The sequence below is a fragment of the Nilaparvata lugens genome, chromosome 5 (genome assembly GCF_014356525.2).
Source record: "Nilaparvata lugens isolate BPH chromosome 5, ASM1435652v1, whole genome shotgun sequence".
Taxonomy (NCBI): Eukaryota; Metazoa; Arthropoda; class Insecta; order Hemiptera; family Delphacidae; genus Nilaparvata; species Nilaparvata lugens.
This window is the reverse complement of record NC_052508.1, coordinates 38,905,006-38,928,752: the sequence shown is the minus strand read 5'-3', so window position 1 is coordinate 38,928,752 and position 23,747 is coordinate 38,905,006. Positions and strand designations below refer to the sequence as shown.

Genomic DNA, 23,747 nt, shown 5'->3' with positions numbered 1-23,747 from the left:
TGCCAGAACATTTATAGGATTTTTATTGAAAATTGGTTTTGGTATTGTTTCAAAGAGGATAAAATGCTGAACATTTTGATGTCACTCACTTTTATGTAGTGCTGATGGTTAATTTGCTATGAGGGCTCAAAGTTCTTACATTTGAATGCATGTTAAGCCGGGTCGAGATGTCGGAGCATGACGTCACACTAAAGTCGGCTGCGTTTTATGTGATCAAGGCAACCTTCTTTGTACTATTCGTGAGTTGATATAACGTTTCTGATGAAAAAGTTTGGGAGAAAATGTATGTCTAATCTTGTAGGTCTGTCATATCATTCTCAACTCTTTCAGATTCAGATTCCTTTATTCATGTGTTTAACAAAACATAATTCAACTTACGTTCTAGCATTGGAAATAAATACCAGTAGCGGTAAAATGACAAGGTGAATCATATTAAACTGATGAGTTCTACAATAATATTGAGCAAGAATAATGATGGAAAAAGCAAAAGTTAAGATACTACTGTAATGTTTTCACATGAAACGGTGAAGTTTGGAGAACTACACCTTAAGAAGTCCATTCTCAGAGAGGGTATCAAGGATTCCCCTCCCCTTCAGTACTTAACCGTGAAAAAAGAATGTTGAAAATTTAACTGAAATATTATGTCTAAGCGAAAAAAATGAAGAAAAAAATATCAATAAGTAAAAACCAAATCATAGAAACAATAAATCATTTAGTTAAATCAATTAATAGAAAAGAGTAAATTATAATAAGGGGAAAAATAAAGAAAACGTTAATTCCCAATAATTAGAAAATCAATATGATATAATAATTGGAATAATGAGGGAGTGAAATTTATTATTAGAAAAAAGATTTGTAGATTTAAATCCAAAAATAATGTTGATGACAAAGGGAATTTATTGTACAAAAGAGATTAGTTCATGTAAGTATCAAGATAATTTGATTATGAAAGTTCATGGAGGAATAATAATAATTCTAATTGGGAATTATGAAGGGGAAATTATAATACAAAAAAGAGGGGAAGGGATATAGAATAAGGTTGCTAAAATCCACTCGAGGAAGAGTTAGAATAAGAAACAATCTTAAATGTAGCCTATACACAGTTTTATGCTAAATTTACATGAAAGAAATAAAAAAGAGAAAGCTCATAATCTTTACTTTGGAGTGGAGGGAAATGATTATAGAGGATAAGAATAGGTATTGAGGAAGGTTTAATTGAATGTCATGCTGCTCTAGGGTTGGACAGTTTCAGCCATTTTTTCTAAAAGATAATGTCTCAATGTACGGGTGAAGCCCGCTTGACTCTCTGTGGACCTAATTTGATTTGGGAGTGCATTCCATGCACGACAACCGCTAACAAGGACGGATTTTGTATAAATAGTTGTTCGATGATTTGGAATTCTAGAGTATTTTCACCTGTAATTTAGGTAATTTTTTTTCAGGTATTTTCACCTGAGTATTTTCTAGAGTATTTTCACCTGTTCTAGTGTGGGAAGCATCAATTCTCCTACCTTCAGATACAAATTTAAAATCGTTTTTAAAAAAGATTGGTTCACCATATTTTAAAATGTCCCTAACAAGTTTGATTATACGAAGCATTCTCTGATCAGGTAACTTTAAAGTTGAACTATCAATATGGGCTTGAGAGAGTAAACAAACCTGAAGCAATAGTTTTGACATCACTGAAGTTTATCGTTTAAGGTTACTTGCATATCATTGAGCACAGAATTACAATACATAAGATGTGGGAATATGAGCGATTTGACTAGTAACAATCTAATTTTTCTGGGAAGAATATCTTGCACCTTCTTCAATGAATGCATGGTAGAGAATACAAATTTACAAGTCTTATTAATTTGACCAGTCCAGTCAAGAATTTTGTTCATAATAATTCCAAGGTTTTTAACTGAATCACAGTAAGCTACTTCAACACCATCAACATTAATTTTGTTAAGTGAGTTTAAATCGATGTTGTTTACTAGTCTTGAATATACAATTATTATGGGCTGAGTTTTTATAGGGTTGAGTTTTAGTCCGTTTTTCTTTGTCCATTCTACTATTGAAATTATATCGTGATTCATTTTATTTACTGTTTCATTAATTTTAGTGATTGGGCAGCTTGCATAAATTTGAAGGTTATCAGCATAAGTATGGAAACTAGAAAATTTGATGACAGAGGGTAGGTCATTCGCATAAAGAGTGAAGAGTAGGGGGCCCAAGATAGAACCTTGAGGGATGCCATGGTTAACATTTAACCAATAATTAGACCTATTGTTTTTAACAGAGACACATTGCTTTCTACCTGAGAGATAGGATTTGAACCATGCGAGGGTTTGATAACTAAACCCAAGAATAGCTAGTTTGTTTAAGAGAATTTCATGATCTACAGTGTCGAATGCTTTTGAGAAGTCAAACAGACTGAGGACAGTACACTTTCTTTGATCCATAGCTAACCTAATATCATCGGTGACATGCAAGAGAGCGGTTTCAGTAGAAAAAGATTTTCTGAATCCAGATTGGAAATTATGTAGTTTCCTATTGGCTTTGAGAAACTCTACAACTTGTGAATGAACAATTCTCTCAAGTATTTTGGACAGAACGGGTAAAATACTAATTGGTCTGAAATCTTCAACTTTATTGGGAGAGGTGACTTTGTTTAGTGGATGTACTAGAGCAAGCTTCCAATTTTCAGGAAATTCGTTGTTTTCAAGGGACTTGTTGAAAATGAATGTTATGGTGGGCAGCACTGCAAACAGTATTTTTTTAATAAATTTAATTGGTATGTTATCCACCCCCATTGCATTGCTGTGACTACGTTGTATTGCTTTGAAAACGTCCAGTTCAGATATTAGTTGGAAGTTGAATTTGTTTTGAAGTGGTACATTTAGATTGGTTACCTGATGTTTGAGATTATGAATATGATTATTGATGACTGTCTCGTCACGTTGTGTCGAATGAGAAACGAAATGTTTGTTAATATCGTCCAAAGGTAAGTCAATTTCAGTTTGGGATTTCTGTTTACCAAGGCCAAATTCTTTTATTCTGCACCATAGTGATCTAGAGTCTTGTCTATTGTCTGTCATGAATGAGTTCAATTACCTAGTCTTCGAATTCCGTAGCTGTTGTTTTACTTTATTTCTCAAACTGCGATACTCAATTAAACTGTCTAAGTCAAATGAAGAAAAATTGGAGCTTTGTCTCTTTGTCCCATCATTTTGAGTATTTCAGGAGTGAGCTTTGTCTCTTTGTCCCATCATTTTGAGTATTTCAGGAGTCATCCATGGTACACATAGTTTTCTGTTTATCCTCCTTGTCACATAGGGTGCATGTTTATCATACAGATTGAGTGTCAAATTTTCAAAAGTTTCAACCATTGCATTAACAGTGGGTAAGGTTTCAATCTGATGCCAGGGGGTTTGAGCAACGTCAGTCAAAAAAGCGTCTTTGTCAATGTGTTTGAAGTCTCTGTAAGTAATAAATTTCTGAGTGGGTTTAGGTGTCCTATGAGAGAGTACACAGTAAATCAAGTCATGTCCTGAAATAGCTGGCACAGAGATTCGACCAGTTTCAACAACCTCATTTGGATCACTAACTATTAGTAAGTCAATGAATGTGTCAGAGTCATTAGTATGATGAGTTGGGTTGAGTGGTAAGATAGTCATATTAAGGCATTGGAATATTGTGGTCAGTTGAAAGTAGTCAAAGTTACGATTTGTCATATTTAGGTCAGTGTTCATATCTCCCATAACTAGTATTCGATTATAATGAGGCATGAAAGAAAGTAAGGCATTTTCGAAGTCACTGAAGTGGCCAATTTTTGGTGGGTGATAGCAGATACCAACAAGTAGTTTATTAGAGCTAGATAAAGATAATTCAAGTAACATGAATTCAGGTCTGGCAGAATACTCCTGCTCTGATGAGTTTAATATTTTTGTTTTTATATAATCTTTCACAAAGACTGCAACCCCTCCACAAGCCTTATTAAGCCTATCATTTTGGAAAAGATTATATCCGGGCAATGCAACTTGGCTAGAATGAATACTAGGCTTGAGAAATGATTCTGAAATACCTATTACATTGAAGTCTTGAGATCTGAAAATTGCTCTCAGTTCATCAATGTGGCAGCTGAGGGATTGAACATTGAGATGAGCGGCTTTAAAAAGATTCTTAAGAGGGTGAAGTTTGTTAGCTAATATTGTGCCTGTGTCCTGAATATTGTTACCATTGTTATTATTCAAGTTAAAATGTGGAGAGGGCGAGCGAGCTGGGTTGTCACTGAAAGGCATCATTCAAGACACCAAAAGACATAGATCCAACTAAATAGCAGAGCATGACAGACGAGTTAAAGGGTAAGGTAAAACTAAAACTAGGAAGGCTTAAAACTAAGAAAATCACAAATACAAGAATAGTCATGAACGCATCAGATAGTTCGGTGACCGTTGGAAAAATAGAAATTCAAGTCCAAATTAATCTACAGTGCACTATTATAAAACTTATCAGAGTCCAGCAGATAATCCAATGTGGTGGGCAGTTTGCAGTGGTAGATGCTGATGGGACCGAGCAGGTGGGGGAGCGAGAGAGAGCCAGGGCGGCGGCAAGAGAGAGCGCGTGCGAGAAGTCACAGGAAACAGGTCTGAAAACAGGAAGAAAAATCCAGCAGAAACATAGCAGAAAAAGTACAGAAAGTATATAAAAGTTATTAAGAGGATAGACAATTAAAAGAGAGTGTACAGAGAGATGGAAAATAAGAACGAGAAATATGAACCAGCAGATTGATTTCAAATTGCAGTTGATGGTTATTAGAGAGAAGAATGTGAAGAGAAGACTAAGCTGTGTGAGAATACACATAGATTGCCGTATGTAAGATTATTGTCAAAAAGGTGGATGAAGAGAGAGAGATATTAGAAGAAAGTAGTAAAAATCCGGTGCATAAAATGAGGTAGATAATAAGAAAACGAATAAAACAAAACAAATCCAATAGCACACCTCATTCCTAAAAAAACTTTGAAATAGTTGAACTTTTCAAAAACAAAGGGCACCACAAGACCTACCCTGTTCTATTAATTTAAAAGTAGCCCATGACATGAGTGTTTTTTAAGAAAATGAAATTGGAGGGATGAGAAAAACCGAAGGAGAGAGAGGGAGTGAGTAAGAGAGAGCGAAGGAATTGATACAGATAGCATAGAGTACAGTGTTAATGATCTGGTATAGAAATGAAGTAAGCATGCCTATATTATAAAAATATACAGTATAACTAGTTTTGAGCATGAATTGAGCTAATTTGGAGGGAGGTCAGAATGAGAAGAGGAAGGAAGAGAAGAAATAATAGAAGTTACAGACAGGTAATACTGCATATGAGAAAACAGAATAACAAATATATAAATAGAATACGTGAATAGAAGGTTGGAATGTGACCATGGTGAAAATCACAATAGAAGTGCCCATCATAAGTTCACCGGCATTATTATGATGACTGTTATTTCTGTTATTGTCAATTCCATGAAAAGTCAACTTGAATCCTGCTGCAAGTTTACTATACACACTAGTAATATACATGTGGAAAAGGGATTCAGGCTTTGTTGATAAACAGAGATAAATTGATAGCTTACAGATTTGACAATGAACTGAGATTAGGAAGAAGCAGTAGACACACAGTAATTCAAAAAAGGTTACCTACGCATGTATTATTAAAATAAACTTTGGTTTTGGACTAATTATCATAATTTTAACAACAGTGGGAAGGCTTCTATTTCTGGACTATGCTATCGTTAGATGAAAACACATTGGATTAGCTGGAAACATAATTCAGTTGTGTCTATAGTGGAATACTAGTTTCCTGATTGAGTATTGGATGATTCAATTTGTATAAAAGTTTCAGGATACTGGATGAATTGCTATAACTAAACTGATATAGCTTCAAATCATTATATAAATATTTCCAAAAAAGCAGAAATTAATTTAAAGATTTGTAAAAATAGAAGTTGGTAAAAAAAATGATATGTATACTAGCTGAGGGCTAGTATGACTAACAAATATATACAGAGTATACAGAAAACAGAACGATATTTACATGAAGTGGTACTACTGAAACATTGACAGCTCACCTTTAGTAAAGAGGTGACAAGCTAACACCGTGAGGTGCTTAGTGGAGGTCGGCAACACACTCAGCGGTGTAGATGCGGCGTCCAGGTCCCTCTCCGACGGCGTACTTGATGCGGCCATCAACAGTCCACGTGTTTTTGAGCCCAAATTTGTTCACCGCTGCTTTCAAGAGTTCAAGCCGTGCTTTGTCAGATCCTCTCTCACGGTGATCCCTGAGTTCTTGAGAATTTGCTTGGCTGCAAACACCCTCTGCCTTGTCTGGTAGCCGTCGAACCTCACAATGACGCTCCTTGCCGGCTGCTCTGCCTGTGACCTGACCTGGCTGCTGGATTGGTCCCACTCGATGCGAATGATGAATGTCGTCGATCTTCAACTCCACGTTCAGCTTTTCCTTGCAGACTCGCTGAACAATTTGGTTGGTGGACTCCCCCTTGGCTTCAGGAATTCCAAAGAATCGCAGGCAGGTACTGCGACCATATTGTTCAAGGTCATCAATTTTCAATTCTGTCTCCTTCTCAATTGCTGCCATCCTCTGTCAAAGTTCATTGTTTTCACTCTATTAGTCAATCCAATTCAGATTGGAAGAAGGACAAAGCCTCCGAGACAGCTTGGTTAACTTCCTTGCTAATCCTCTGCAAAATTTCGTCGGCCAGTTGCGTTGTGTCTTGACAGGGAGGGGTCGTTGACACTGGTACCATTACACACCTACCTGCCTTTTGTGTGGGAGTTTCCTGTTTCTTACCATTGCTCCTCACCATGTTGGAATCGGTAAACCGGATTGTAGTCAAACTAATAACTGTGTAATTACAATGAAAATCAAGATTTTGAAAATAGTTATTAAACTATGTGAAAAACTGAATGCACTAATATAAATTTCGAATAAATTCTAACAAGATAACCCTACAAAATAATGCTTTTTAACGGAGCCAAACTGCACACATGTTCACTCACTGACCATCCAAAACAGAGCCATTGAGGCTTTGACTATTTAGTAGAACAAATCTAATTTGAATTAGACTGAGGGCCGGTTTCTGAGCTCAGTATTTAGCTAAATATTCTAGACTTTATACAGTTGGAGTCAGAAAATTGGCTTTCATAAACAGGGTGTAGTCGTAGTCCATGTTTAAATTAAATTTCGAAAAACTAGAAAATTGAACACAAAATTAAAGAGAAAATAGTGCAAAGTTTCAGCTATTTTGAATTATTCAGGAATGTTTTAGTTTGCCAAGGAAAAACGGTTCCAATTATAAACATGAGAAAATAAAGATTATCATAAAAACTACGACTACGCGCCGTTTTGGAAAGCCAATTTTCTGACTCCAGTTGTTTAAAGTCTAGAACTTAGCTAAATCCTGAGCTCGGAAGCCGGCCCCAAGGCCGGTTAGAGCTCGACCGACTGTCAGTGCGTACGTCAGTCACGCTTGTCTTTTCCATAGATATTCCATGTATCCCTACAGAGCAGGACTGACGGCACGCATGCACATGGTCAGGACCATGCGTTTTAAGGGCACGCCACACCAAGCTCGCTACCGCGGCGGTAGCGAAGTTTTAAAAATCGCTAGCCATGTATTCAGGTTGAGCGCGCCACACCGAGCTCGCTACCGCGGCGGTAGTACGGCGCACTACCACCTACGACCGCCTGCTAGGCGATTCAACAAAACTTCGCTGAGAGGTAGTACGGCGGACAAAGCGAGCTCAGTGTGGCGCGCTCAACCTGAATACATGGCAGGCGATTCAAAGAGGTAGCGCATGCGCACCTCTCCTCCTTGCAACACAACGCAACTAGTACGTCTCACCCCCCACTACTAGACTCACTACTCGGAGACTACCGCTAGCAGACGTTTTTCGGTGTGGCGTGCTCAGCCGAGAAAACTACCACCAGCGGTACTACCTCGGCGGTACTGGCGAGCTTGGTGTGGCGAGTCCTTTATACAGCGTACGAAGACCATCGGTCGAGCTCGTGCGCATCCGTTCCATCGGTAGACTGACGCGCTATTGAAACAAATAGAAGCTTTCATAGATGTACTGATCAATAGCCCGATTGCAACATAACCAATGTGCTGACACCTCTGCCTGACAATCAGCTGATATTGAATAGCATAATGAATGAATTCAATATAGCCTAATAGTGCCATATTTGAATTCAGAGTTTTTCTATACATTTCTTCAATCATTTCTAAATTTTTATTGAAAAAATCATATATTATCAATATTATCTACATTTATTTGATCTGTAGCTTAAAGTGACTGCAAGTATTCCCAATCGTGATACAAGCTTGAGATAACTCATCAAAATTTCTGATGGACATTCTGAGGTAGTTGAAAAATGTATCTTCACCCCAAGCAATGATGTATAATTATAATGGTACTAAATTCCCTTTGAAATGCTCTTTGGGCGACCATCGGGTGAACTTGATATCTACATCTTTTAATCTTTTGTTTACGAAGATAATAAGCTGCAATTAAACAATTTGTAAAGGCGTCCATTTTGTGAGTCAGAAAAACTGATGTATGGTCAGGATGGTGCATAAGCACTGACGGTCGGTCGAGCTCTGTAACTGGCCTAAATATATTGATGATTGATGTAGAATCTATTTGATTGAAGCATCAACTGACGTTTTTGGTAACTTGAGCCAATAGCTTCTTCTAATATTACTTACTGATCTTCCACTATCATTTTTCATTGATGTGATAATTTACTAATTAGCCTACATGATTTAATAGTAGTCACTGTGCTCGTGCTAGTGCACTGTTTTGGATTCATTCATTCTTTTTTAACTTATCATTTTGTGAGTCTTTCATTTTTATTTTTCTCAATTTTATTGTTGTTTTATTCTTACTTATTTACTATTTATAGGTTACAACTATGTTTCTTTTTTGCTTTCTTATTTCTCTTCTTCTTGATACAAGCTCACGATCAGACAACAGTCTTGTGAGCTTCAAGTTATTTTGTACTGTTGATAATTTTTTTTTGTTAATCTGTATTATGTAATTCTACTGTATGTATAAATTTGTACAAAAAACAAAAATAAAATTATAAATAATCATAGCTCAGAGAAACCTCATTTTCAATATTGCTGCTTCTATACTATTTCATGTTATCTAGTTATATTCTATAATACTTGTATTTATGTATTAAAAGTGTAAAACGTCGTGATTGTATTGCTTAAGCAAACTAGTTATATCACGACTCGTACTGGAGCGAGATAATTTTGCGAAAGTAATAAAATGAGAAGTTTTATGCTCGAATTACACACAGCATTTTTTACCACTGCAATATGGGACTACAAACCAATAAATACACATTGTTGAGGTTATGGACAATCATTGAACGTGGATGATTATAATAATGGATGTATCTATTAAGCTGCGTACACATATACACACATATGCGTACTTCCAACCCGCACAGAGCACGCTCCTCCCTCGTACCGCCCCCGTACCGCCCTCGTACCACCATCGAACCACAGTCGCACCGCCCACGCACCCATCATGAACGTTATGGAAGATGTTAGATCTTCTCGCGTTCCCCGGTCGAACCACTGTTGCTCGCCGGTCGATCATCAATCGCTCTGCTGGAGTGACGCTCGGTTGCGGAGCAGAGCGACAGTCTGTACGCACCTTTATGTCATGGCTAGAAACACAAGGTCTATAAATACCTTGGTATTTATAAACCTTGGAAACAGCAATCAATCAGCTGATCATAGACAACAAAAATGATTATTCATTAATTTTAGGGATCAGTAAAGTAAAAGCTTACTATAGTGAGGTCCACGTTATGATGGCAGTGAAGAAAGATAACTACAAACCCATTTCATTGATATCAGTATTTTCTAGGCTTTTAGTGAAGAAAAGAGTCCTACATTTTTTGAATAGTAACAAGTTTTTGTGTAGATATCAATTTGGTTTTCGTGAGTGGCTAAGTTATGAGATGGCTCTGTTTGAATTCTAGATTTACTCCATTTGTGTCTGATCTGTTCTTGGACATCAAAAAGGCTTTTGATACAGTGAGTGATTCAGTCTTGCTCAATAAACTGTCCAAAGCAGATATTAGGGGTTTGGCTCACGAATGGTTCTGCTCTTAACCTAGCGCCGCAGTGCAGGATGGTTTCTCACAGCTTGGCGTTGTTGTCATTTGAGATGGGTGTCTGGCTTAGAAATGTTTCGGCCGCATTGCAGGATGACTGTTAACGGTTGCCGGAAGATGAACAGCTGGGTTTTTCTCGTTATTTTTCGTGGTAGAGAAATTCTGATTGCAGATTCGTTCTCAGCGACCCCAAGTTTAGCCTTAAGGCTCAGAATGTCAACAATGTTCTTAAATAATTAAAAATCATCATGAAAAGTTTAGGATTTTCGTTAATGGATAATTGTATATTAATTAGCATTTGAATAAATGCATTCTCTATTTAATTCCATCTGTAAACTGGTTGGCCGCTATGGCTTCATATAAAATGAGCGCTGCTATCCAGAGATTGTCAGTTTGCTGTAAGGGTAAGCATTCCTGACTAGCAATTGGGAGGTACCGGGTTCGATTCCCGGGCTGGCAACTAATTTTTGTATAGTAGTTCTCATCGAATTTCCATCTAGCTGTTAACCCTGTTGTCAATGTTTACAGTAGCAGAAGTCTTCGGGGTGGTTTACAGCATTTATTTAGGATTTTCGTTAATTGATAATTGTATATTAATTAGCATTTGAATAAATGCATTCTCTATTTGATTCCACGTTTCTGGAAACTTTTCACTGGTGACTGGTGTTATTAGTGATTATAGGTAACACAAAAATCAAAATAATCGTGAGAAAGAAAACTGCTGATGAACGCGAATAAGATCGCCACTCCATTGTTCTATTGTCTCGGCTGCTTGGCTGAGCCTGGCTGGAGGGATCAAATAACCGACTGGAATGATCTTTAGTCTGTCCACTAGACGGAACTACGCCGACCATTGCTGGGTGGAAGATGCTACTGCGGCCGCTCGCATTCCCACCAACGCTGCTATTATTTGCTGTCTCAGCGCCTAGTCCGAGTCAGACAAGCATCCAGCCTGCACTGCGGAGCTAGCTTTACTTGAGCAATCGTTCTCAATTTGTCATTATTGAAGGAAGAAAAGTCAGGTCTTGGAAATAGACTGTGGAGGGTTGTGAACTAGGTCCTGTACTGTTTCTTATATTTATTAATTACCTCTTCTCTGGTAATTTTCATGGTATGCCCGTTTTTTTTTTGCAGATGATACAGCTTTGTCATATTGTAGTAATGATAGGGAAACTTTGAATACTAAAAGGCAGCATGATCTTGACAAACTACTTCTTTGGTTCAACTGCAATAGCCTTTCTATTAAAGCCGGCTCCAGACATGCATCATTCGGCAAACACCGAGCAGCGACTCGCCGAACCGCTAGTAGTGTGGATGGATGTTTGTCTATTCAGCAAGCAGCGAAAATTCGTGCTCGTTGTTTCAGCCGGCTCCAGACATGCGGCATTCGGCGAACACCTAGCATACTCGCCGAATCACGAGTAATATGGATGGATGTTTGGTATTCGGCAAGCAGTGAACATTCGTGCTCGTTGTTTTCCCGGTCGGTGTGGGACTTTTGAACACATCAAAGTGGACGAATGTTCATGTGAAATGTACGTACCATATGTTAATATAGAACTATAATCTAGAGATACATCCTCTCTGAAACAGATGGTTAAAATATTGGTAAGTTGAGGAAGGTTACTAAACAAGATTTGAGTTCTGTCACTTTATTAAATATTTACATGGGCGTACAAGGAAAATGCACTAAGTGCAATTTTTCCAAACTTTGATTTTTCATTATTTTTTAATTAATTCTATAAACTATTAATATTGAATCATATCAAATCAAATAATAAATTATCAAACAAATGGAGAATATTTCATTTATTGCAGTATAATATTATTATGTGAAAAATCACTATAAGGAAATTATGATTGATGTTAGAAATTAGAAATTGATTTCCTGAGAAATTTACTTTTATAGACTTAGTGGATTTTCCTTGTATGCCCACTTATTGTATGTTAGTACCAAGTTGAAGAATTTATCTATATTAAAATGAAGAAAAAACTGGCTTATACATATAAATCAAATCAAATCATTCTTTATTGTTGCAAAACATTACAATAATGTTAAAAACAAACGTCATATAAGTTAATAGAAAGTCAGTTATACAAAAGTCCAGAATTATACAAAAGAAATAAAGACCTTCAAATTCTTAATAGCCTAGCTAGTCAAAACAATCTTAAAATATAAGATAACATTCAAGAACATCAGATTTGTCAATAGTGATAACAATCTCAAGCAGGTACCTCATTGAATTATGGAAAATTTTTCATTGAAATTCATTGACTCCAATCTATTTCGAAATATTCATCAACAGAATACAAACATTTATTTATTAATATTTCTTTTATCACGCTCTTAAATTTATTCGGAGGCAGCAATTTGAAATTATCTGGAGTAGAGTTATATAATTTTACAGATATAAAGTGAAAATTTTTTGAGATTTTGTGTGAGTGTACTGCTCAATTCTAAGTTTGTGTTTATTTCTTGTGAAAATAACTGTTTATATTATACTTTTCCAAATTACTATGCACATAACAAACAACATATAAAACATACAATGAGGGTAGTGACAAAATTTTTAAATTTATAAAGAGAGGTTTACAATGTGTATTAAATGGAACATTGCTGATTATCCTTACAACCTTTTTTGTAGAATAAAAATAGATTTCGCTTTTACACTATTCCCCCAAAAAATAACACCATAAGTGAGGAGACTTTGAAAATGAGCATATCAGCGGTTTTACTCTTATTAAGTGATAGATTGTTTGCTGCACACCAGTCATTTATAATTAAATCACTTGAGTTCGTCTCTCTTTCCAGCTCAATTTTGGACTGACAATTAATTTTTAAACCCAAGTCGTCAGCAAAAAGGTAGCCATCAATATGGATGCTATCAATATTACATGGTAGGTCATTAATGTAGACATTGAATAAAATTGGCCCAAGAATGGAACCTTGAGGTACTCCTTGTTTAACCCATCTACCATTCGACAAGTTTCCATTCTTACAAACAAACTGTTTTCTACCGCTCAAGTATGATATTATAAACTTAACAGCACTAGGAGCAAAACCATAATAATGGAGTTTTTTCCCTAAAATATGATACTGCACTGTATCGAAGGCCTTAGAAAAATCATATTATCTGAAGCTTACAGAATTACCTTTCTCCAAATTGTCAATTATCCCATTAATCACATTTATAACAGGAAGGTGAATACTTCCACCTGGACGATAGGAAAATCATGTTTCATGCACCATCACGCCTAAACTACTGGACTGAAATTGACTTGAAATTTTGCATATAATTAACCAAAGATGGTTTTAGGCCTACTTCAAGCTCTTCAAGATTCTACTCGCTCAAGTTTTTAATTAGTCAACTTTTAAAATGGACCCTTGCTGAGCACGGGTTACCTGCTAGTTAATGAATAATTCAAAATTTGATGAAAACTTTACTTCATTTTAAAAACAATAGTGACCGCCGTTTAATTTATGTGATTTTGTGCTTAAAATAACATACTAAATTGATCCCAACCAAAATTTTGATGACTTGTATGTTGGCACTGGACGTATACTTACACCAATTGAAGTTAAAATTCTAGGGCTTTTCATGTCCTATACAGTTATTGACCCGGGTACATAGGGTTTGTTTGGTTTATTTATAAAAACAGGATAAGCAAGAAGAGCATCTTCAATATTCAGATCCATGTTTATTTATTTACTTATTTATTTACTCAGCACAAACCATACAATTATCGAAAAAGAAAAAACAGGCTATTGCCTACAGTCCGGCTTCTTATGGATTAAAAACAGGGTTTCGTGGGCACATCGTGAAGATGGAAACAGACCTAAATATTCTGATTCTAGGGTACCTCAGGATATCCGAACCACTTGATGCGCATTTGGGGCTCACGACTGGTCCGCGTAATGGCCGATTCAGAATGGCGGATCCATCATTAATTAAAACGGTCATAGAATGGTTACCATCCATGATAGAGACCTCTAGTAAACGCGAATCGAATCACAATGAACTATTCTACCAAGTTTGTTCTTACACATTTCCACCTAAAACGTGATTTAATCCTACAAAAATGCACTTTTTCAAAATCATTCAATTTTTCACGAGTTTTTTTCTGAATAACTACTTTCAATATCAATTTTCTGATATAAAGTGCCAAACAAAACTTCTTTGAAATAGAATTTATCATCTATTCCCGTTTGTTTCAAGCTTTTATCACCTTTTGTTCTGGAGTTATGATTTTCTTATGATGTCATTCTAGCCGCTGAGACAATTAACTATCATTAAAACTGAACTATAAAATCGATTTTTTCTCGACTGCTTCATGATAAAGACTTGAAAATGGTCTCAATCTCTTTGTTACAAACAGCCGAATAAGAATATTTATGCAACGGATTATTCTTTTATATCGATTTCTATTCAGTTATAGTGAGAGATATCGGATTGATTCTACCACCAAAGTGTTCATAACCACCCAAAATATTATGTTCTAGATATTAATCTCATTTTAATTACTCTTTCCATGATTGATTTAGTTTCAAAAACTTGGAACATACAATTTCCGGGGACGAAATTTTACTTTCCACTCTGTAAATGTATTCACAGTGAATGTAACCTACTATTACTGAGACTGTGTTGTAGAATACTCTCAAAGCTTTTAAATGACACCTAGTTGAGGGCTGTTGACGAGTATTTGCTATTCCCAAAACGAGTAAGTGCTCGGCAAACCACGCATATGTGTAGATGTGTGCTGGTTAATCAGCAAATATGAAAACGAATAGTTCGCCAAACGCCGAACATTCGCTGCTTGCCGAATGACACATGTCTGGAGCCGGCAATGTGAACAAGACTAAGCCTACATACCATTCAATCGTTTCTTCTTCCTGGAATTTACTTTCCTGGCGTGTGTGTGTGTGTGTGTGTGTGTGTGTGTGTGTGTGTGTGTGTGGTGTGTGTGTGTGTGTGTGTGTGTGTGTGTAAAAGATTGAGCATGAAAATCTCTACAATTAATGTCAAGTAATATTTTCACCTCAAATTGAAAATAAGCTTGAAATTTGAGAAAATATGATTATCCAATTGCAAACTGTTTGCAACTGTTGATTCTATTAAATGATTCACTATGAAGAGATAGCAGACCTCGTATGTCTCCAGCGTTATTGTTCTGTCACCAGCGGGCTCAGATCTTTGTTTATAAGTAGACTTGAGATGCGCATGAACACTAGCATCAGGTGATCAATTCTCATAACGGCAAGGAAAGTTGTGTGAGTGCGCCACACCAGATTTTTATGTTAATATTTATGTTTTTTGTTCCGCATTTATGGCAAAACGCGGTGATAGGTTTTCATGAAATTTGACAGGTATGTTCCTTTTTAAATTGCGCGTCGATGTATTGTCACCTGGTTATATGGGACATATATATGAATCATATATCTATCTCATATTGATCAGGATTTTAGAGTTTTAAATTAAAAAAGTTTAATGAACAGTGTTTTTGTCTTTGAACAATCTTTGTCATCGACAGAAGGATTATTTATTTCATTTGTTGTCAAAATTAATGTAGCTTCTCTTTTGTTTTTAATAACAAACGTGCCGCTTGTGCGACATATAAAAATATGTACTTGAAATGGCTTTCATGTGTGGCATTGACTGAGTTTATATTACCCAAAATTTAACTTTTGGTCAGTGTGTGAGCTCGTTCGATAGGACTGAAAGTTAAGTCCGGCTGATCCAGTGAAAAAGGCTAGATTTCGGTTCGTTTAATAATACAGTTATTCTGTCACAGATCGGGCAGTATAAAAATAATTGTATTTTTAAGGGAGACGGGTTCTGAGCCTATTCATTGGTTTAGTTAATATTTGTTCTTTTAAAATACTAAAGTCGCGAATAAACCAGTGGATGCCAAAGTGGGAAGCCATTTCAAAAAGGTAGGTGACTACTGAATCATTGTTCTTAAATTTTCATAGCCACAAAGATCGAATCATCATTAGCTGGAAGCGAGTGTTTTTCCTCATAAAATTCATATCAATAATGTTTTTATAATCAAATTAATCTTGTTTTGTTCAAATGTATATATGTTAAAGATTCATTAATTAAAGTTCTAGTTATTCTGTTCTTTTTTTGTTATAATAGTTTTTCCCCTTACAAAAGTTATCATAGTTTTTTCCCCTTACATAATTGGTGAAGGCACATCTTGCTTACATATTTGGTGGAGGCATCTCCCGCCGTTCCTCATTGTGCTTACATATTTGGTGGTGGCTTACGTTTTTGGAAATTTTGCATTTCAAGGATAATATAAAAGGAAAAGGGGTCTCCTTCATTCACCAATATTAAAGTAAAAATCAGACCATTATAGAATTATTCATCACAAATCAGCTGTCTAGTGGACTACTAGTAGTTCTGTGAACAGTAGACCTCACGCAGTATTCTCATCTACAAGTACCTGATTGAAACTCACTTGTCAGCTGATTCATGATGAATAATTCTGTAGTCTGATTTTTACTCTAATATTGGCGTATGAAGGAGGCTCCTTTTTCCTTTTATATTATCCTTGAAATGCAAAATTTCCAAAAACCTTGTATATACGTCGACGTGCAATTAAAAAGGAACATACCTGTCAAATTTCATGAAAATCACCGCGTTTCGCCGTAAATGCGCAACATAATATAAACATTTAAACATTCAAGCATTTAAACATTTAAACATTGAAATGCAGAAAACAGAGTAATGCCAAACCGTCGACTTGAATCTTAAGGTGCGTACAGACTTTCGCTCTGCTCCGCAACCGAACGTCACTCCAGCAGAGCGATTGATGATCGACCGGGGAGCAACAGTGGTCGACCGGGGAACGCGAGAAGAGCAGCTTCTCTTTGTCTCAGAAACAGAGTAACGGCCAGCAACAGTCACAGTTATAAAATAGTTATTCAAAAGTATCCGTTGAGTATCTATAGTGAGGTCCACGTTATAATGGTAGTGTACGATTTGCAATGGTGTTGCTATCCTTGTCTATCGTTCAACAAAGAGTTAGGGGTTAGTTTTTATTTAGGTTATATTTAATAATGTTTTATTAGGATAGGTTAGGTTTTTGCTTTAAAATTGCAATATGCTAGAAGGGGCTAGGGTCTAGGTAGAGTTATGTTTTTTGATGTGTCAAAGGTAAAAGGATAGGTTAGGGGGTTAGGATTTTGCTTTGGAACACATGTTTGTGAACATGTTCATGAAATGAACCACATGTTTATGTTTTGTTCTAAAGATGACGAATAAATCTAAAGTATTAAATGTGAAAGGGTTTGAGGTTAGGTTTTATTTAGGTTATATTTAATAATGTGTTATTAGGATAGGTTAGGTTTTGCTTTGAAATTGCAATATGCTAGAAGGGGCTAGGGTGCAGTTAGAGTTATGTTTTTTGATGTTTCAAATGTGAAAGGATAGGTTAGGGGGTTAGGATTTTGCTTTGAAATCTAAATTATTAAATGTGAAGGGGTTAGGGGTTAGGTTTTTTTTGGATTATATTTAATAATGTTCCATAAGGTTAGGTTAGGTATTTGCTTTAAAATTGCAATATGCTTGAAAGGGCTGGGTCCAGGTAGAATTATGCTTTTTGATATTTCAAAGGTGGAAAGATAGGTTAGGATTTTGCTTTGAAATTGCAATACACTGGAAGGGATTAGAGGTTTTTCAAATAGTTATGTTTATTGATGTTTTAAATGTAAAAGGGGAGGTTCAGGGTTCGGTTTTTGTTTTGAAATGACAATATGCTGACTTAGTTATAGTGTTTTTTAACATCAGTTAAATAACAACTGTTATATTTTATTAATTATATTTTTCAAAAGTACTCTTCCTTTTATTAAATATAATGATAATATTCTGATTATTATATTGAATTTAATGATAAATCATCATTGGATAATAATATCTTCATCAAATAGAATGACGATTGGCTCCAGTTACAGTGCTCGGTAACCATCATCACAAAGAACGTTACATTCAAAGATCTGACTGAATGGAACGGGAAAACCCCGTTGCTAACGTATGCGCAATATCGTGCTGTCTGAGACAGAGAGTGGTTTGTCGCGAGAAGATCTAACATCTTCCGTAACGTTCATGATGGGTGCGTGGGCGGAGCGACTGTGGTTCGATGGTGGTGCGAGGGCGGTACGAGGGAGGAGCGTGCTCGGTGCGGGTTGGAAGCGCAAATATGTGTACATAGCTTTAGACCTCACTTCGCTCGGACAATAATACTACCCGTTCAAAAACATTGAATATTTTGAAAATGTATCTTTCCATCAACGTTAGTAGACAGTTGACTATAATACTACCCGTTCAAAAACATCAAACATCTTGAAAATGTATCTTTCCATCAACGTTGTAGACAGTTGCAGCCAGACCTGATAACAGCGCTCACACTCACATTCCGGGACGACAAGTCATGTTACGATAGGACAGAAAGCTTTATGTTTGTTTAGGATTTTTCAAGACATTTTAAATTGATAAATTCAACTTGAAATGTTTTTGGTGCTGTTGGGTCATCTACTGATATTTCATCTTCTCTTATCTTTCTCCGTTCTAATTTATATATCCAAAAGCAGTCAATGCAGTTTTGACATGAGAGGTACCGTTGCAAGTTTCTAACTGTAAACAATAATGTTCAATCCTTTTTTCTTCAACTTCATCCTCTCCTTTTTGCTCTCTTTCTTGGTAAAATGTCGGGGTTTTTATATGTTAGTGTGGTTGAATGTTTGCCTTTGTGCTTGTCTAATCTATATTTATTTATATTCACTGAAATGGTAGTTTATTTAATTTTGTTAACTGGTATTTGGAGAGGTACAGTCCAGTCTCTCTTATTCTCTTTCTTTTCATCAATTTATTATAATTTTTCAGTTATTCTTTTCTAAATAATTGCATTATCCTATATAGAAAATTTCTAATCTTATTTTTGTATCTTTCTACAACATACTTTCTCAACTTTTATCTTCTATTCGTTCCATAGATTTAATCTATCTTCTAGATAACATTTCTGCTTTATGGTTATCATTGATAATTTTGACAATATAGCTTTACCAGAGTATTATAATACAATCGAGGTTGAAGATATTTTCTCTTCGCCTCATGGAAACTTATCTAATAATGTAAATAACAGCTCCATGAGCATACTGCATATGAATATTCGTAGCCTAAATAAAAAATGTTCTGGAACATGGATGATTGAGGATGAACCATTCAACTATATTTTAAACGGTTATACAGCCTTAGACAAACCTGGCAAAAGAAAAAGGAATAATGGAATTTGTGTTTTCATTAGTAATTTACTAACTTATAACAAGTTTGAAATCGATATTGAAGAAGCGGACTAATTCATTTCAAATATAAAAATCCAGCTTCAAACAATGAGATAACCTTAATCACTATCTATCGATCGCCCTCATTATCAGCCAGTCTCTTCCTTAATAGTTTGGAGGGTATATTGGGTGGACTTAGAGCAAATAAAAACGTTATCCTTATGAGTGATATAAATATAAATTTAAACCTGACTACCTATATTTCTAACGATTATTTCAATATAATGTCTTTTAACGGCTTCATTTCCTACATCAATAAGACAACAAGAGTTGTCATCAATCAGTCATATAAATATATGTGATATAAATATAATTTATATCAGTGATATAAATATAAATTTTAACCTGACTACCTATATTTCTAACGATTATTTCAATATAATGTCTTTTAACGGCTTCATTTCCTACATCAATAAGACAACAAGAGTTGTCATCAATCAAACATCAAGACATCAATCAGTCACAATCGTGCATAGATCACATATTTTTCAGAAATGATTCTTTTGACACTGATAGTATAATTGGAACTATATTTATAACTGATCACTACTACACCAGCATATGGGAAATCTAAGACCAGACTGTAACTCAGATAAACCAAACAGCATTAATGAGAAAATTGATTTTAATAAACTGATACATGACCTTGAAATTGAAAACTGGGAGAATGTATTAAATAACATTAATATACATTCACTGGTGCACTCATTTGAACATAAATTAGTAGCCCATTTGAAAAATGCAACTTCTAAAATCAAATCATCAAACAGAAATAGGCCACTGAAAAACTGGATTACCCCTGGACTTATTAGAGCTATCCAAACTAGAAACAAAATGCATAAAAAACTTTCAAGGCAACCTTACAATATTGAACTCAAAGAAAACTATACTCACTATAGAAACTTCTTAAATAAATTACTAAAAGAAACTAAGATCAATAATTACTCTAGGAATAAATTAGACTGGAGTAAGGGAAATGCTAGGAAGACATGGGATATGATTAACAAAGTACTTAACATAAAACAAAAAACTTTAAAGCCAGATATTGATCCTGAAATCTTAAATAAGCACTTTTCATCTGTAGGTAAGAAATTGGCAGAAAAACTAAGGCATGATATAACCCTAACATTCCCTTTCCAGCCCAGCTAAATTATCGCCCTTCACAAACAAACTTTCAAGACACTTTTTTTCCTATTCCCGACAAATGAAGAAGAAATAATCCAAACAATAAATGAACTGAAAACTAACTCATCTCCAGGTATTAATAATAGATGTCTAAAAAAAATAGCTCATTTGATTGCAATGCCATTAAAAATTATAATTAACAAATGCTTTGAAAAGGGTTTCTTCCCAAAGGAATTTTCAATTGCCAAAATTATCCAAAAACACACCAAAAATCACACAAACTACCCTCCGATTAGTCTACTTAGTGGTTTATCAAAAGTTATGGAGAAACTTTTAAAAGCGTTTGATGTGATATTTGAAGGAGAAAAATGTGATTCACTCTAATCAATTTGGGTTTCAAGAGGGGAAAAGCATGGAGGACGCAATTTCATTTTTAGTTAAAACTGTAACAAATAATTTCACTCTCAGTAGAAAATCAATTGCAATATTCATTGATCTAAGTAAAGCTTTTGATACCATTCCATGCTCAAAACGTTTAGAGAAGCTCAACCACATCGGTATCTGCGGTTTGCCATTGAAATTCTTTTCAAACTACCTTGAGGGACGAATGCAAATATTATCAATCGACAATAAAACCAGTATTGAACATCTTTTTGACTACGTCTTACCTCAAGGAACTGTCCTATCCCCCATCCTGTTCCTAATATATATAAACGATCTCCTAAGCATAAAAATTCAAAATGGCCAAGCAATTTCCTTTGCTGATGATACCACGCTAATCTTTTCAGGTGATAAGTGGGAGGAAACTAGAGCTGCAGCTGAGAGGGGAATCGCAGATGTCAAAGCTTGGCCTGACTACCATACCTTAACATTGAATCATAAAAAGTCTTCTTTCATGACATTTACTCCCAATGCTGCCACTCAACCAATTACTCAAATGTCTATAAAAATCCACAAGAGTGGCTGCATCAATTTAGTCTCACCTAATAAAAGTTGTAACTGTCCTGCCTTAGAGAACTCGAAATCTGTTAAATATTTGGGGGTAATGATTGACTGGCATTTGAGATTGCCAAATTCAATCTTTATGCAATAAGACCAAGTATTTAACAAGCAAATTCTATAAAATAAGTCAATTAAAACGGCCAAATCTTTCTATGATGATCTATTTTGCATACGCTCAATCTGTTCTACAGTATGGAATAAGGGTGTGGGGTGGTGCAGCTAAACAACACATTAATAAAATTTTCAACATACAGAAACACATTATTAAGGTTGCACTAGGCAAGCCAAGGCTGTACCCGACTCAAACTCTTTTTCAGGAAACAAATATTCTCACAATCAAACAGTTATACATAAAGAATCTAATATTGTACATAAATAAAAACAGGAACCTTTTCAACATTCGAATCACACCCTACAACACTTGTAAAACATTTAGAACATCAAACTTAACCCAAACTAATTTACAGATTTGTAGGATGCAATTCCCCTATATGTGTGATAAACTGGTAAATACTGTTCCACAGGAGTTCTCTCATGCTGTTCAATGAATATATTAAAAAAAGGAATCTATTGAATTTTCTGCCCAAAACTAGTGGACTGTATAAATGAATGGAGATAGAGAAAATGATTGAAAGGCTAATTATTAGAATAGATGGACAGGATAAATTAATATAGTAAATACCGGTGCACCCTTGTGCATGCACTTGCCTTGGCCAATAGCTTGTCCATGCAAAAGGGTAGATGGCATCTTTGGTAGCTCAAGGGATTGTAAGTAAAAGGAAAAAAAGTTGTCAACACCAAAGTAGTTGAATAAGCAATTTTAATGCTAAAAAGACATTATTGAAAAAGGTAAAAAATATAAGTCAGGTGGAATTAATTACAATACATAATCAAAAAAAATATATGAATGATATTGCAATTAAAACAATAACCAACAAGTAATAGAAATTTCATAAGAAATTCTTAGAGAACAAAAGGTAAAGTGCAAAATGCTTAAGAGTGCTATTAAAATTGAAACTTAAATCCACAATTTCTAAAAAGTTGACAATTATTATGTCTGATGTCAGACCAAGAAAACAGTGAAGTTTAAAAAATTGAAATTATGGAAAAATAGCAAATTATTTGATAATGACACTCAGAAGAGCTCAATAAAAAATTATTACAAGAATTTGGAAAATTTAAAGGTTGAAGCTAAGAAAAATAAATCAATTTAAAAGAAAAATTATTGAAAATAGTATACCGTAACAATAACCAGGATCAAACAAATGTTTGTCTGTAGACCTAGAACAATCTGGAGTAAATTAATAATAATTATGAAGTGTACAAATTTGAACTTTCATCATTGAAACACAGATACTTCAAATGGTAATTAAAGAAATGTGATTATGAAGGAAAGTAAAAAAGAGAAAAAGCTAGGTTAATAGCTAGCCTAAAAATGTAAACAAATGGGATAAAGATATGAAATTTCAAAACTGAAATTACACCTAAACTTTAAATGCAGATCCAAAAATATAAAAAAGTAACTAAAAAATTGATTACTAAGAAGTGACTCAAGTTGAATACTTGAAGATAATAAAAAATAAAAACAATAAAATGAAAATGAAGTTACAAAAATATTATAGCAACCTAACAACTTGACATAGGTCAATCGAGAGTTAGAGAATACATTTGTTTGTGTTTAGTCATTTATCATGGACTAGACAAGATAATCAATGATATTGAGTTGACAAAGCCGGGAATAGAAAAAGTTGACAAAGCCGGGAATAGAAAAAGTTGACAAAGCCGGGAATAGAAAAATCATTCAATAGTCAAAAATACTTGTATGTAGGTACTTGACAAGTTATGATTAAGATCTCAAACTGGAGGACATAACCTAACATAAATAGTAAAGGTTGAACAAGTGATTAAAAAAGGGAATGAATGAATCCTTATTAAAGACTTAAATACGTGAATAAAAAGAATTAAAAACTTGACCTGAATGGTATTTCTCAGTAACTGGAACAGTAGATACAGCTCAATGCTTCTCAGAAGTGAAGTTGGCTACAGCAGACGTTCAGCATGCGACTTGGACAGAAGACCTCAAAGAGT

General features: G+C 35.1%; 1 protein-coding gene across 1 annotated transcript in view; it reads left to right on the top strand.

Annotated features, from left to right (window-relative positions):
- Positions 1–23,747, top strand: part of LOC111050518 (cell growth-regulating nucleolar protein) — a 35,314-nt gene that overhangs the window by 4,474 nt on the left and 7,093 nt on the right. The window contains exon 3 of the mRNA XM_039429481.1: positions 11,556–11,689. Within this exon, the coding sequence (XP_039285415.1) occupies positions 11,556–11,689 (134 nt within the window). The remainder of the gene's footprint in view (positions 1–11,555; positions 11,690–23,747) is intronic.